Consider the following 15,000-nt stretch of genomic DNA (forward strand, 5'->3'; position numbering starts at 1 on the left):
AGGTAACAATGCCAACAAAGAGATGTTTCCAACCAGCTGCTGCTCTGAACACACCTGCACTTCAGTAGACATGTCAAATAGAGGCATTGACACATTTATTTCAAAGATGGAGACTTTTCATTTGGAGTCTTTCATAGGTTGGAGGCGATGTCTCGTCATAGACGCTGGGATAGCTGGCTCAGCCTGGCTGGGGGAGTGGTCAGGGTGGGGTAAATCTCCCGTTCGAGCCATTCAGCAAAGTTAGAATTTAGCTGCTAGCCCAGCCCAGGCAGACACGATCGGGGATTCAATAAACGCACATCTGAACAGACGTTTTGTTTTCTGCTCTAGAATCCCCAAACCTGTAGTTTACAGCCGCAGCACCGTCCTTTGGTGAGTCAGCCCATTGAGATATATGGGCCGTTTTACCCCACTCGCGCCCCAGCCGTATAACATTTTGTGGGCGTTCCCACACATGCCGACTGTCTCTATTCAAGTCCCTCCCACACTTAATACAGCCATGCTTCCACACACCTGCTCAGAAGATTGTCCCTATTGTCCCTCTGCGCCAATATCCTTGAGAAACATTTGAGAGAACTTTTGAAATCTCCCTCTCTCTCTCTCTCTCTCCCCTCTCCTGTCTCTCTCCCTCCCTCTCTCTCTCTCCCCTCTCCTGTCTCTCTCCCTCCCTCTCTCTCTCTCTCTCTCTCTCTCTCACAGGTGTTCTCCCAGTCACTGTGAACATGGAGGTAGATGTAGCCAGTCATGGAGCACCTTCCACTGTAACTGCTCCAACAGCGGCTACAGAGGAGCCACCTGCCACAGCTGTAAGTGTGCAGGGCTTTTAACAAGTCTCAAAGACTCTTACATTCACTTATCTCAATTGAAGTCCTTAGTATGGAAATGCCTTCAATACACTTTTCACATTTGCTCACTCTCAGGTTTCTTTTTCTTTTTCCACCCTGGAATTTAAAGATTAAATGTATAATTCCATTTAATTCTTTAATTCTGATGCAAATATATTATTTTCAGGTTCTTTGCATTGGGTGATATCTAGTCAATGCAGCAGGCTGCGCTCTTGATCGTTTCTGAATTTTCATTAGCTCTGTTCAATTGGAAATAGGCTGACAGACTGTGTGTGTGTGTGTGTGTGTGTGTGTGTGTGTTTCTTTATTTTGCTAGGTAAATTGTTTCTAAATCCAATTTGAAGTAACAAATGGGACCAAATTAGCTTTATGAAATTACGCTGCTTTTAAAAAGTCTGGCTTTCTGCAACCTACAGATACTCTGGCCCTTTTTCCCCAGTTAAAGTGTGTGTGTGTGTGTGTGTGTGTGTGTGCGTGCGTGCGTGCGTGCGTGTGTGTGCGTGTGTGTGTGTGTTCCTTCCATGTCTAAGTCTAGCCTAGGTCTAGTCTAGTCACTCCAGTCCCATCAGGTATGATGTGGCAGGGCGTCCGGGTAACGTAGCGGTAGATTCCATCCCTACTAACATGAGGGTCGCAGGTTGGCGCCCCCGTGTTACCTCCGGCTTGGGCAGGGGTCCATATAGGCACGATTGGCTGTGTCTGCGGGTGGGAAGCCGGATTAGCGGTATGTGTCCTTGTCGCTGCACTACCGCCTCCTCTGGTCGGTCGGGGCGCCTGTTTGGGGCGGAAGGGAACTGGTGGGAATAGCGTGATCCTAACCCTAAGAAGCGGCTGGCAACGGCGCATGTGTCGGAGGAAGCATAGTGCTAGTCTATGGCTCTCCCCAGATCGGCTAGGGGACACTCACCGTAGGGGGTGGGTCATCGTCTGAAAAAACAAAGAAACAAACACTCTCTTTGGGGGAATGGAACTGTAACGAGGAACAAGGTGTTTCTGTAAGCAATGTTCTTTTACAGTCTTCTCCTCCATGCCTGCCCCTATGACTGTCTGGGCGAGCCACCCAAAGGGGCTGTTAACTTCGTTGCCACGGGAACGTAGTGGTAATTTGTGCACTTCCTGTCTGACTTCAAAGAAACGTGTGCAGAGTTCAGTATTTTTCTCAAATATATTTGCAATCATTAACATAATGCTTCCTGTTGGAGCCAAAAATCCTAAAGAGAAAAGTCTAATTTTAAACACCTGGCTATTTAAAGCGGGTAAAAATGGAAATTTTGACTGGATCGGTCAATTTTGAGATATATTTAGGAACTTTTGCAGTTGTAAAATCTACGCCTACAGAACAATCATCAAAACAACTGTAAATAGTTAATTTATGTTTTTCTGCCAGCTGCGAGCTACAGGCGAGCACAAAATGAGCTGCAACTGAAAAAGCTTTTATGGCCATTTTCTCAAAATGACATTGATATCAAAACAGAAATGTACTTTATCCACTCAGAAAAAAAAGGTTCTATCTCATATGCAAATGTGTGCATGTGTATGAAATATCATCATCAGTATGAATATGGTAATAATAAAACTAAATAAAAGTCATAATATAAAACTTTCTGTACATGGTTTCCGCGGGCCTTGAAAATCCTGAAAGTCTGAGATGTATAGTCACGTAACTTTACAGGTGTGGAGTTAACATGTAGTCACGTAACCTTACAGGTGTGGAGTTAAGATGTAGTCACGTAACTTTACAGGTGTGGAGTTAACATGTAGTCACGTAACCTTACAGGTGTGGAGTTAACATGTAGTCACGTAACTTTACAGGTGTGGAGTTAAGATGTAGTCACGTAACTTTACAGGTGTGGAGTTAACATGTAGTCACGTAACCTTACAGGTGTGGAGTTAAGATGTAGTCACGTAACTTTACAGGTGTGGAGTTAACATGTAGTCACGTAACTTTACAGGTGTGGAGTTAAGATGTAGTCACGTAACTTTACAGGTGTGGAGTTAACATGTAGTCACGTAACATTACAGGTGTGGAGTTAACATGTAGTCACGTAACCTTACAGGTGTGGAGTTAACATGTAGTCACGTAACTTTACAGGTGTGGAGTTGAGATGTAGTCACGTAACTTTACAGGTGTGGAGTTAAGATGTAGTCACGTAACTTTACAGGTGTGGAGTTAAGATGTAGTCACGTAACTTTACAGGTGTGGAGTTAACATGTAGTCACGTAACCTTACAGGTGTGGAGTTAAGATGTAGTCACGTAACTTTACAGGTGTGGAGTTAACATGTAGTCACGTAACTTTACAGGTGTGGAGTTAACATGTAGTCACGTAACTTTACAGGTGTGGAGTTAAGATGTAGTCACGTAACCTTACAGGTGTGGAGTTAAGATGTAGTCACATAACTTTACAGGTGTGGAGTTAACATGTAGTCACGTAACTTTACAGGTGTGGAGTTAACATGTAGTCACGTAACTTTACAGGTGTGGAGTTAAGATGTAGTCACATAACTTTACAGGTGTGGAGTTAAGATGTAGTCACGTAACTTTACAGGTGTGGAGTTAAGATGTAGTCACGTAACTTTACAGGTGTGGAGTTAAGATGTGGTCACATAACTTTACAGGTATGGAGTTAAGATGTAGTCACGTAACTTTACAGGTGTGGAGTTAACATGTAGTCACGTAACTTTACAGGTGTGGAGTTTAGATGTAGTCACGTAACTTTACAGGTGTGGAGTTGAGATGTAGTCACGTAACTTTACAGGTGTGGAGTTAAGATGTAACTTTACAGGTGTGGAGTTAAGATGTAGTCACGTAACTTTACAGGTGTGGAGTTAAGATGTAGTCACGTAACTTTACAGGTGTGGAGTTGAGATGTAGTCACGTAACTTTACAGGTGTGGAGTTAAGATGTGGTCACATAACTTTACAGGTGTGGAGTTAACATGTAGTCACGTAACTTTACAGGTGTGGAGTTGAGATGTGGTCACATAACTTTACAGGTGTGGAGTTAAGATGTAGTCACGTAACTTTACAGGTGTGGAGTTGAGATGTAGTCACGTAACTTTACAGGTGTGGAGTTAAGATGTAGTCACGTAACTTTACAGGTGTGGAGTTAAGATGTAGTCACGTAACTTTACAGGTGTGGAGTTAAGATGTAGTCACGTAACTTTACAGGTGTGGAGTTAAGATGTAGTCACGTAACTTTACAGGTGTGGAGTTAAGATGTAGTCACGTAACCTTACAGGTGTGGAGTTAAGATGTAGTCACGTAACTTTACAGGTGTGGAGTTAAGATGTAGTCACGTAACTTTACAGGTGTGGAGTTAAGATGTGGTCACATAACTTTACAGGTGTGGAGTTAAGATGTAGTCACGTAACTTTACAGGTGTGGAGTTAAGATGTAGTCACGTAACTTTACAGGTGTGGAGTTAAGATGTAGTCACGTAACTTTACAGGTGTGGAGTTAAGATGTAGTCACGTAACTTTACAGGTGTGGAGTTAACATGTAGTCACGTAACTTTACAGGTGTGGAGTTTAGATGTAGTCACATAACTTTACAGGTGTGGAGTTAAGATGTAGTCACGTAACCTTACAGGTGTGGAGTTAAGATGTAGTCACGTAACTTTACAGGTGTGGAGTTGACATAAAAATGAAGGCTGGATTTGAAAATGGATGTGAACCAAGCAAGGGCGCTGCTCCCCGGCGGCCATCGTGGCTGGTGTGATCCCATCGTAAGACTGTCTCTAGTTAGTAGCTGTCATAAAAACACATTTTGATCGCTTAAAATGGGGGAATGTTCATCGTTTTTTTGTTTTGTTCTGGTTTTAAGACAGTGGTTCTCAAACTTTTTTTGGTTTCAGTCCCCCTTTCCCTGATTTCTGAATCTTCTGAAGTACCCCCTTTAGCTGACTGCAACATTTTGCTTAGAAAACTAGAAGAGAAAACTATAGCATATGATGCAATGAATGAATGATAACCCACCTTTTGAAGAATATTATATTACAAAATAAGAAAGGGAGTGAAAGAGTTGCAATTAGTGCCTCCTGAGCAGATTTATCTCAACGTTTCATTTATTTTCATGATTTATTCTTCACATTTTTCCATTTTCCCCTCTCTCTCAAGTACCCCCTGTAGTACCTCCACGTACCCCTAGGGGTACGCGTACCACAGTTTGGGAAACCACTGATCTAAGCAGTTCTGAATATTGCTATATAGGTCAGAACATTTGAACTGAAATGAAAGACGTCTTGTTAGGCTTAGTACGAAGCGCCAAATCATTTCAATTCAATTCCCTCCCCGCGGGCCTGTGTCACCACTGATCAGAGGCAGAGACAGACGCAGATAGAAAGAGACAGGTGGAAAAAGGAAGAAAGAGGTGTAGCGATGGAGAGATGAAGCGGAGAGTGGGAACAGAGCGAGGCGGCGAGAGAGAGAGACAGAGAGAAAAGGAGGGGGAGACAGAGACAGAGGGAGAGGAGATAGAGGAAGCATGACAGAAATGGAGAAAGAATGTTCTTTCCAGATAAACAGATTTGGACTTGCAGAGGAAGCTGTAGGAAAGATCTTTTAGGTGAGTCAAATGAGAAATTAGGGAGACTGTGGCTTTCATTACACTGCCAAGTATGAATATATCCACGCTTGAGTGGCATGATCAGTTCTGGATCGAATCTGTGTGCGTGTGTGCGTGTGTGTGTGTGTGTGTGCAGTGTATACAGGCTGATGGCCTTGCCAGCAATTCAGCCTGTCAACTTGCAGGGGCTGGTTGCAAGTAGTTGCAAGTTTCAACTTGTCTCGCAGTGAATCTTTGGTCTAAACTGGGCTTAACAGACACCACCCAGTGCCGCCCACCCACTTAGGACATTTTAATTGAGATGATGATGATGATGTAACTTAAACAGTTGTTACATTTTGTTATTGACACACACACACACACACACACACACACACACACACACACACACACACACACACACACACACACACACACACCGTTCACCTCTGTGTTTGATCTTAGTGTTGATATTTGTCCAAACCTTTCTCAGGCCATGTCAAGGAAATGTCTTGGGCAAGAAAAGTTAATTTAAGTTAAGTTAAGTTAAGTTAAGTTAAGTTAAGTTAAGTTAAGTTATTAACTTAAGTTATTATTGCGACTTGACTAAAAAATAAATGACTTGAGACTTGATTTGGACTTGGAAGTTGAAGATTCGGGACTTGACTTGACTTGAGACGTGACATGACGACGAGGATGACTTGTTTGTGTTCATCAGTTTAAATATAAAATATAAAATATTAAGATGTTGGCGGAAGGGAACTGGTGGGAATTGCGTGATCCTCCCACGTGCTACATCCTGCCGGTGACGCTCCCCGCTGTCGGGTGAAAAGAAGTGTCTGGCAACTGCGCATGTGTCGGAGGAAGCATGGTGCTAGTCTTGGCTCTCCCTAGATTAGGAGAGGGTGGAGCAGCGACCGCGGCAGCAGGGGGGAATTGGCCAAGTCCAATTGGGGAGAAAATGAGGGAAAAATCAGAAAAAAAAGACATAGACTCTGGCTTCCCAGAATACATAACTATAGAGGCTTTGATATCATTTCCTCTCGCCTATTTTAGTCCCATAGTTGCCGGCTTTATTCTTACATAACTGTTCTTAATTGATTTATGTGTTTTTTAAATTGTTCATTTCATTGGTTTTGTTGTTTGCACATAACACTAATTACAGCCTGGCACAAACACTATTATGAGCTTATGTGTGTGATTCCCACCGCGGCCATCCATACTCCAAATGTATCCATTGAACAGACCGTAAATGAAAAAGCAGCCACCAGATGATTTTAAACACCGCTGTGATGATGAAGTGATGCAGAAATGGATTTTATAATTAGCTTCCAGTCCAGTGGCGATAGCGCCGTCCACTGAGCCGCTCACACAGGAGTTATTATTGTTGTTGATATGCGTGTGTTGTGCTGTTCTCCTCAGCCGTGTACGAGCAGTCGTGCGAGGCGTACAAACACAAAGGCAACGCATCGGGACATTACTACATCGACGTGGACGGCAGCGGACCCATCAGACCCCAGCTCATCTACTGTAACATGACAGGTAACACACACGCGCACGCACGCACACACGCATGCACACGCGCACACACGCACACACACACACACACACACACACACCCACGCATGCACGCGCGCACACACACACACACACACACACACGCGCATACACACACACGCGCATGCACACACACACACACACACGCGCATGCACACACACACACACACACACACACACACACACCACACACACACCGGTTTGTCACACTGAACCTGTTCAAAATGGGGGCACGGTGGCACAGTGGTAGCGCTGTCGCCTCACAGCTAGAAGGTCCTGAGTTCGATTCCCACCTGGGACGCTGTGAGCGCTGAAGGAGTGCGTGCCCGTCCGCATGTCCTCGAGTGCCCACCGCCTGGGTGGGGTCGTCAAAAGGGCGTTTCTGTGTGGAGTTTGCATGTTCTCCCCGTGCCCCCTGGGGGTTTCCTTCATATAGGAACCCCACACCAAAAACATGCAATATCCTGGTCGCTGAAGTGGTGACTCCTCTGGTCATTAGGGGCGCCTGTTCAGAGGGAGGGGAACTCGTTGGAATAGCGTGATCCTCCCACGTGCTATGTCCTACCGGTGAAGCTTCCCCTGTCAGGTGAAAAGAAGCGGCTGGCTACTGCCCATGTCTCGGAGGAAGCATGGAGCCAGTTTCGGCTCTCCCCAGATTGGGTGGAGTGAGGGTGGAGCAGCAACCAGGATATATAAATTAAAATTAGCACTAATGGGGGATAAAAATGGGATAAAAAATGGGGGTGGGGGGGTAACTGTTCAAGATGGGAACTGTTCAAGATGGGACCTTTTTGGCTCTTTTGAGTTGTGAAAGGGCTGCGACTATTAGCCTCCTCTCTCCTCCCCTCCCTTTCTCTGTTCTTCCTGTTTCCGCTCAGGACATCATTAACATTTGCGGAATAATGGTTATCATTTCTTCCCCCCATTTTCTCTTTTTCTCTTTCATAATAATAATTTATCTTTCCCATCTCTCCCCCTATGTCTGTCTCTCTCTCTCTCTCTCTCTCTCTCTCTCTCTCTCTCTCTCTCTCTCTCTCTCTCGTGTCTCTCTCTCTCTCTCTCTCTCTCTCTCTCTCTCTCTCTCTCTCTCTCTCTACCTCTCTCTACCAGAGGAGCGGACCTGGATGGAGATCCAGCATAACAACACAGAGCTAACGCAGGTGCGAGCGTCTCCTGAGGGGAACCAGCATTCAGTTCACTTTGACTACTCCTCTGAAGAGGAGCAGCTCGCAGCCATCATCAGCCAATCAGAGCACTGTGAGCAGGAACTGTCCTACCACTGCAGGAAATCCCGCCTCCTCAACACACCAGGTAAGGCATCTTGATGACGCCTATAATAGGCCCATTTCACAGCGACCACTTTGAGGTGGTAAAGCAGGAGGTAAAGCAGGTGTAATCAATAACATTAACGTAATGACCCTGGCACTGGAACACCTAAATTGAATGGAAGAACAATTAATGGTATTGATTAGGCCTGCTTTACTTCCTGCTTTACCACCAAATTGTTGTTGCGTATTTGAACGTTCATAGTCGTACTTGGTTTGCCTTGAACAAGCTTAGTTAGCTAAGTATTTAGTGATCCTAAAACTGTTGTTTGTTATATTGAGTGCATTCTTCAACATCTAAACATGCGTAATATGGGAGAACCCCCCAACAAACAAACAAACAAACAAACAAACAAACAACACAAATTTGATCTTGACATCTGCGATTTGATTTCATGGTTGCCCACTTGTTAGTCCTTTGACCAGACCGTGTCACATAATGTGTTGAATAGGAATCTGTCAGAGTGGTGATGTGATGGTGATGATGATGTGATGATGATGATGTGTGTGTGTGTGTGTGTGTGTGTGTGTGTGTGTGTGTGTGTTTCAGAGGGGTCTCCGTTCAGCTGGTGGGTGGGGGGTCCTGGTCCGGGGCAGGTGCAGACTTACTGGGGCGGGGCGTCACCAGGCAGCCATCAGTGTGCCTGCGGCCTGCAGGACAGCTGTCTGGACCCAAAACACTACTGCAACTGTGACGCCGACCTAGAGACATGGTACTGTACATTATCCTGCTCCATCCACTGCATCCAATACAATAGTATTTTGTTTTGCATGAAGTTCTGAAAAGTAAGACAGATATATGATAGAAATTTAGGTGTGAGATGAGAGTGGAGGGAGTGAAGGAGTCGATAGAAAATGTATATCATTGCATTTCTTTATTATTAGTTTAATAAGCAACTTTATAAATATGGCAATTGCAGGTTTGTTAGAGCAGCCGTCCATCTTTGGAGAAGTTAAGAGGTCTGTTTCTCTACTTTCCCCAACTTTATAATGAACCTTGTTCTTTATAATGAGCCTCATTCATTATTAAAGCCATTAAAATAAACACACACAAAAAAGGATCCAAATTCAAGTCCATCTATAATTTGTTCAAATATTCACTATTCTGCCCTATGTGGTGTATTATTACATTCAAATACATTGTGTGCTTTATCTTTACATTGCTCACCATTTTCAATGCATACAATTTATACGCCAATGAGAAATGAGAACATGTTTGCCCCTCGAGATATTTTCGAAAGGATTTGCAGTCGATCCTTTCTTCCTTTGCTATGTGTATTTCAGTTTCTCCCGTCATGGAGCTGTGTGCTTTATCCTCCATCAATAGCAATCGCTTAGTAATTAATGTGGTAAAAGTAATTAGCCTTGATTTTATTTTAAGACGCTATCTGTGAAACCGTGTTTGTAGCAGAGGATATTATTAGAAATACCATCACCCGACTCTGATGTCTATTTAAAAAAAACAATTTGAAAGAAGCAGCTTGCAAAAGTAATATTCTTGGTGTGTTCATTATGAACAAGGCGAACTCCTGAAGGTTATGAAAGTGTCATTTCATATTCATGATTTGGGGACTTTATAATAAAGAGTGACATTTTCACAGTTCTCTGCACTCTGTACTCTGTGGTATAATTAGTATCGCCGAGGAACATATTAACGAGAAGAACTTTCTCCTGCAGTACGTGTGTCCCTGTCTGTCTCCTATCGTGTGAAATGATTCAGTGTTACTGCTCTCATCTTTTTTTCTTTTCTTTTTTTTGATCCCTCCCACTTTTTTCTCCCCAATTGTACTTGGCCAATCCCCCCTGCTGGGACGGTCGTTGCTCCACCCCCTCTGCCGATCTGGGGAGAGTTGTAGACTAGCGCATGCTTCCTCCGATATATGTGCAGTCGCCGGCCGCTTCTTTCTTGCTTCTTTTCACCGGAGTTTCACCGGCAGGAAATAGCGCGTGGGAGGATTTTTATTTTTTATTTAACCTTTATTTAACCAGATAAGACATTTGAGATACAAGATCTCTTTTGCGAATGTGATCTGGCCAAGAAGGCAGCAATTACAAGCCAGGTTACAATCAACATAAATTACAGTAAATAAAAGGAAACATAAAAACAGGGCTATAAAGCTGAAACTTTTCAAAAAAGCAGGGACATCCAAATACATCATAAAATACCACATCCAAGGGTAATAAATAACACAAGATCAAGAACGTAAAAACATATGGCCTAAAAACAAGAATAACAAGAATAACAGGTCAAAAGGGCAAAGTAAACTAGACATTACTGCAGGAGCAGCTTGCAGTAAGAACTTCAGATAAAGCATGTTTAAAACTGGACAGAGGAATGGAAGAGACCAGTTTCAAACGGGACTGCAGGTCGTTCCACGACCAGGGACCAAAGTAAGAGAGACTCTTTTTTCCACATTCTGTTCGCATCATTGGCACTTTGAATTTCAACCAGCTATTTGATCTTAAATTATGGGAGTTGTTTATAGGATGACGCTATTCCCGACCGACCAGAGGAGGCGCTAGGGCAGCGACCAGGACACATTAACCCTTAATCCAGCCTCCCACCTATGTAGACACGGCCAATTGTGCCTGTATGGACGCCCGACCAAGCAGGAGGTAACACGGGGGCTCGAACCTGCAACCCTCGTGTTGGTAGGCAGGGATTCTACCGCTGCACTACCTGGACGCCCACATCACTCTAATCTTGAGTCGGGACATTAATTATGGTCCCATTCTGCCGCACGGGACAGAACAGATAATAAAACACACCCCTCTACATTTGATCCAACCCTGTATTTAAACCCCTTTATCCACGCTGTAAGCCGTTCTGTATTTAGGTCACCTTCCCCATGTTGTATAAACCAATTCTGTACTTAGACCCCATTTTCTCCATGTTGTCACCGATCCTGCCACCATCTCCGTGGTCCAGCCCTTCCCTCCGTCTGGCGCCCCTCCTGCCCAAAATCTCATCGACACGACTGCATTTTTAAACACTTTCTCCTGCCCGTCAATAACACACACACACACACACACACACACACACACACACACACACACACACACACGTCAATATTTCATCAGATTCTCCACATTGAGCTGTATTTTTCCAGCTTTGAGGCTGACTGGGAGAGTTTTATCAAACAACACTGTGTGTGTGTGTGTGTGTGTGTGTGTGTGTGTGTGTGTGTGTGTGTGTGTGTGTGTGTGTGTGTGTGTGTGTGTGTGTGTGTGTGTGGTTGCGTGGCACGCGCGCGTGTGGTGCATGTACAGATGAATCACTCAGCCTACGTTCTTTTGAAAACCGTTCCACAAACGATCGGCCGACATGTCGTGTCAGCTCGAATGCTATGAAAACAAATGAACGTCGTGCGGATGGATTGGCACAGTAATTTAAGTGTCAGACACAATTAAAAGTTAGTTGATGTGGGTGCAAGTTTTCCTCTCCAGCTCTCTCTCTGCTTGATCACTCTTCATTCTTGCGTCGCTTGTCTTCTTGTCAAGTCGAGTTTATTTGTATAGCCCTAATTCACAAGCACGTCGTCTAGGATGACTTTACAGCGAATATGTCGAGCTAGATCTAGCTAACCGCAATCAATAAACAGAATTGAAGAACTTAAAGCAAGAAAAAAGAAGAAGAGAGAGGAGAGGGAGAAAGGAGGGGGGGCGGGGAGAGTGCAGTGGGAGAGAGAGAGAACAGAAGAAGAATATAAAATAGGAGAGGAAGGGAAGGAGGAGGGGAGGGAGAGAGAAGAGCAGAGAGAGAGAAGAGTGAAGAGAGAGAGAGAGAGAGAGAGGGCACAACACAAGACAACACAGTCTAACCTACCCTAGTCTGACTCTCTCCCCCAGACTCAAATATTACGTTGAATCGCTGCGCTCTGCATACTACATAAGTGAGTCTGTGCCAGTTAACAGCCACTGCTGGTTTTTGAAGGCGGGTTGAAATTGAATGAGTGACAGGTCGTAGCACCGATGAGAGAGCGGTTCAAAAAAATGGGCTGCGCCTCCCGTGTCGTCTGATCGCAAAGTCGTTACTGATTGGGGAGGACTGAATCCACCACTGGCCAATCACTGGCCAAGTGAACGGTTCCCTCCCATAACCAGCTGGCTGAGGGGGAAGCGTCCCAGACCCAGAGAGAGCTCTGCAGCATGCAGTAACGTAGTGTATCCGCATAAGAGCTCTCATGGGTCTGGCGTTGAGACTAAACCTATCCTAACCTGACCTACCTAACAAAGAAAGAATCTAATGCACGGCTTCTGCTTCTTCTTCTCCTCCTCGTCCTCCTCCTGCAGGGCTCATGACTCAGGCGTGCTCACCCACAGGGCGAGCCTCCCGGTCAGGTCTCTGGTGCTGGGAGACGTCCAGCGGCCCGGCTCAGAGGCCGCCTACAGGGTGGGACCGCTACGGTGTCACGGAGACAGTAAGTCCCCTTCAGACGCTTGATGCTTCAGTGGTATCAAATCATGCCCCTGCTTGTACCGCAGCGACAACGTCTTTTTGTAGGCTTTTAACCAGAAATCGCCGCCATGTTGGTTCGTCGGGGGGAAAAGGTCTATGGGGTTTTAGAATGAGGATTTCACTTCAATGCATCAAATAAGGTCTGTGGTTAACAAACGTTTATGGGAGCGCGAATTTGGGTTCAGCAAGATAATCTTCACGAACGTTAATCACTGTTATGCCTTTTGAAGCGGTTTCTAAAAAAAATCACGTAAAAAAAAAAAAACTTTCACATTTACGTTCCAAAAGTCATCAAAGTTATTCACGTTTGTGAAGATTATGCTGCTGAACCCGAATTTGCACTCCCATAAACTCTTGTTAACCACACCTTAGTTGATGCATTGAAGTGAAATCCCCACTCTAAAACCACATTCACTTTTCCCCTGATGAACCAAAGCGTTACTTCCGGACTCGTTCCTGCTGTGCTCTATTGCACGGCTCTGGTAACAAAACACTGTTTTATTTTCCCCGACTTCTTTTATCCCATTTTTTATCTCCCATTAGTGCTCATTTTGATTTGTTTATCCTGGTTGCTGCTCCACCCTCTGCCGATCTGGGGAGAGCCGAAACTGGCTCCATGCTTCCTCCGAGACATGGGCAGTTAGCCAGCCGCTTCTTTTCACCTGACAGGGGAAGCTTCACCGGTAGGACATAGCACGTGGGAGGATCTTCGGATTCCCCTCACTCCGAACGACCAGAGGATGCACCACTTCACCAGGACCAGGATATTGCATGTTTTTTTGGTGAGGGGTTCCTATATGAGGGAAACCCCCAGGGGGTACGGGGAGAACATGCAAATTCCACACAGAAGGTCCCCACCCGGGCGGTGGGCACTCGAGGACAGGCTCACAGCGTCCCAGGTGGGAATCGAACCCAGGACCTTCTAGCTGTGAGGCGACAGCGCTACCACTGCGCCACCGTGGCCCCCTACTGTTGTCAGTTATAATAATAATGATAATAGAAGTGTTTTGATGGAAGGGTTTTCCAACAGTTCGCTGAAACAAAAGAAATCCCAGTATCAGATCTGTAATGGTGTCATTCCTGCAGCAGGGTAATGGTTTGTTGCTGTCACACACTAATTGCCAAATGCAGAGCTATTATTAAAATGTTATTGCCTGTATGCTCTTTCCTCTGATTGATAACAGCCTCTCTAATAAAAAGAAATGTTATAAACCATTCTAAATGGCATATTTCTCTTCCTTTGATTGCCTGTAATTGCAGCTCTTAGCTTACCGCGTAGATAAATAAATAATTGTGCTGCAAGATAAATGAACTTGGAGTAAATGAGTGTAGCTGGAGTTATGCCTTCGCTGTCAGCTAATTAGCTGAGCAGTTGGTTCATTTGTTTTGCGACGTGATTTTCATTGTTAGACCATCAAAAATAGAGTTTTCTTTTTCAGAGATTTGTTTCCAAAATGAGATATCTGCACACGGTTGCATTTTACTCTTAACCGAACAGTAAATGGAGCCTTGGTTTTTCCGTCAGAGAACTTCTGGAACGCGGCGTTCTTCGACAAGGAGACGTCCTATCTCCACTTCCCCACCTTCCACGGGGAGCTGAGTGCAGACATCTCCTTCCTGTTCAAGACCACCGCCTCGTCCGGCGTCTTCCTGGAGAACCTGGGCATCAAGGACTTCATCAGGATCGAGCTGAGCTGTGAGTCAAGCCTCAACCTCCTAATCTGTGTCAATCTCATATCACTAGATTTTCATTTAGCTTCTCTGCTATCTCTACTATCACTCAGCTATCACCATGTCATGTCATGTCATGTCATGTCATGTCATGTCATGTCATGTCATGTCATGTCATGTCATCTATCACCCATTAAGAACCCAGTAGTGACTCAACCTAGACCCAGTTCATGAAAGCTTTTACATTCCCTTCCTACCAACATGAGGCTCGCTGGTTCGAGCCTGGTACCTTCCAGGGAACAATTCCGTGTGACCCTCAGGGAAATCACAGCATTGTTTTACGGCAGCACCCACCTCTCTGCCTGCACCACTGTTACTGCTGTTATTATGACAGCCAGTGAGGGCGCTCTGTGTCTCTATCACTGCTGTTAATACTGAGCTTGGCCAGAGAATAGCCTCTAAATTAAGTTTGGGCTTTTCTTCATATAGTTCCACACTGCCATGCCACTACAGCTTCTCCCTCCCGTGTCGCCATCGCCCATGAGGGATGATGGTTTGTTTAGCCACAGATGTCATCTCTCTCCTACACGTGGAGCGTGA

The 15,000-nt window shown here is 44.9% G+C and overlaps 1 protein-coding gene across 1 annotated transcript in view; it reads left to right on the forward strand.

Moving 5' to 3' along the window:
- LOC310786189 (contactin-associated protein-like 4) overlaps nt 1–15,000 on the forward strand; it is a gene marked incomplete at both ends in the record, with an annotated part of 140,428 nt that overhangs the window by 93,200 nt on the left and 32,228 nt on the right. Inside the window, 6 exons of the mRNA XM_083647362.1 lie at nt 700–806; nt 6,811–6,930; nt 8,056–8,256; nt 8,821–8,983; nt 12,564–12,691; nt 14,255–14,425. Coding sequence (XP_083503488.1) covers nt 700–806; nt 6,811–6,930; nt 8,056–8,256; nt 8,821–8,983; nt 12,564–12,691; nt 14,255–14,425 — 890 coding nt within the window. The remainder of the gene's footprint in view (nt 1–699; nt 807–6,810; nt 6,931–8,055; nt 8,257–8,820; nt 8,984–12,563; nt 12,692–14,254; nt 14,426–15,000) is intronic.

The sequence above is a fragment of the Poromitra crassiceps genome, assembly GCF_964638095.1.
Source record: "Poromitra crassiceps genome assembly, chromosome: 12".
Taxonomy (NCBI): Eukaryota; Metazoa; Chordata; class Actinopteri; order Beryciformes; family Melamphaidae; genus Poromitra; species Poromitra crassiceps.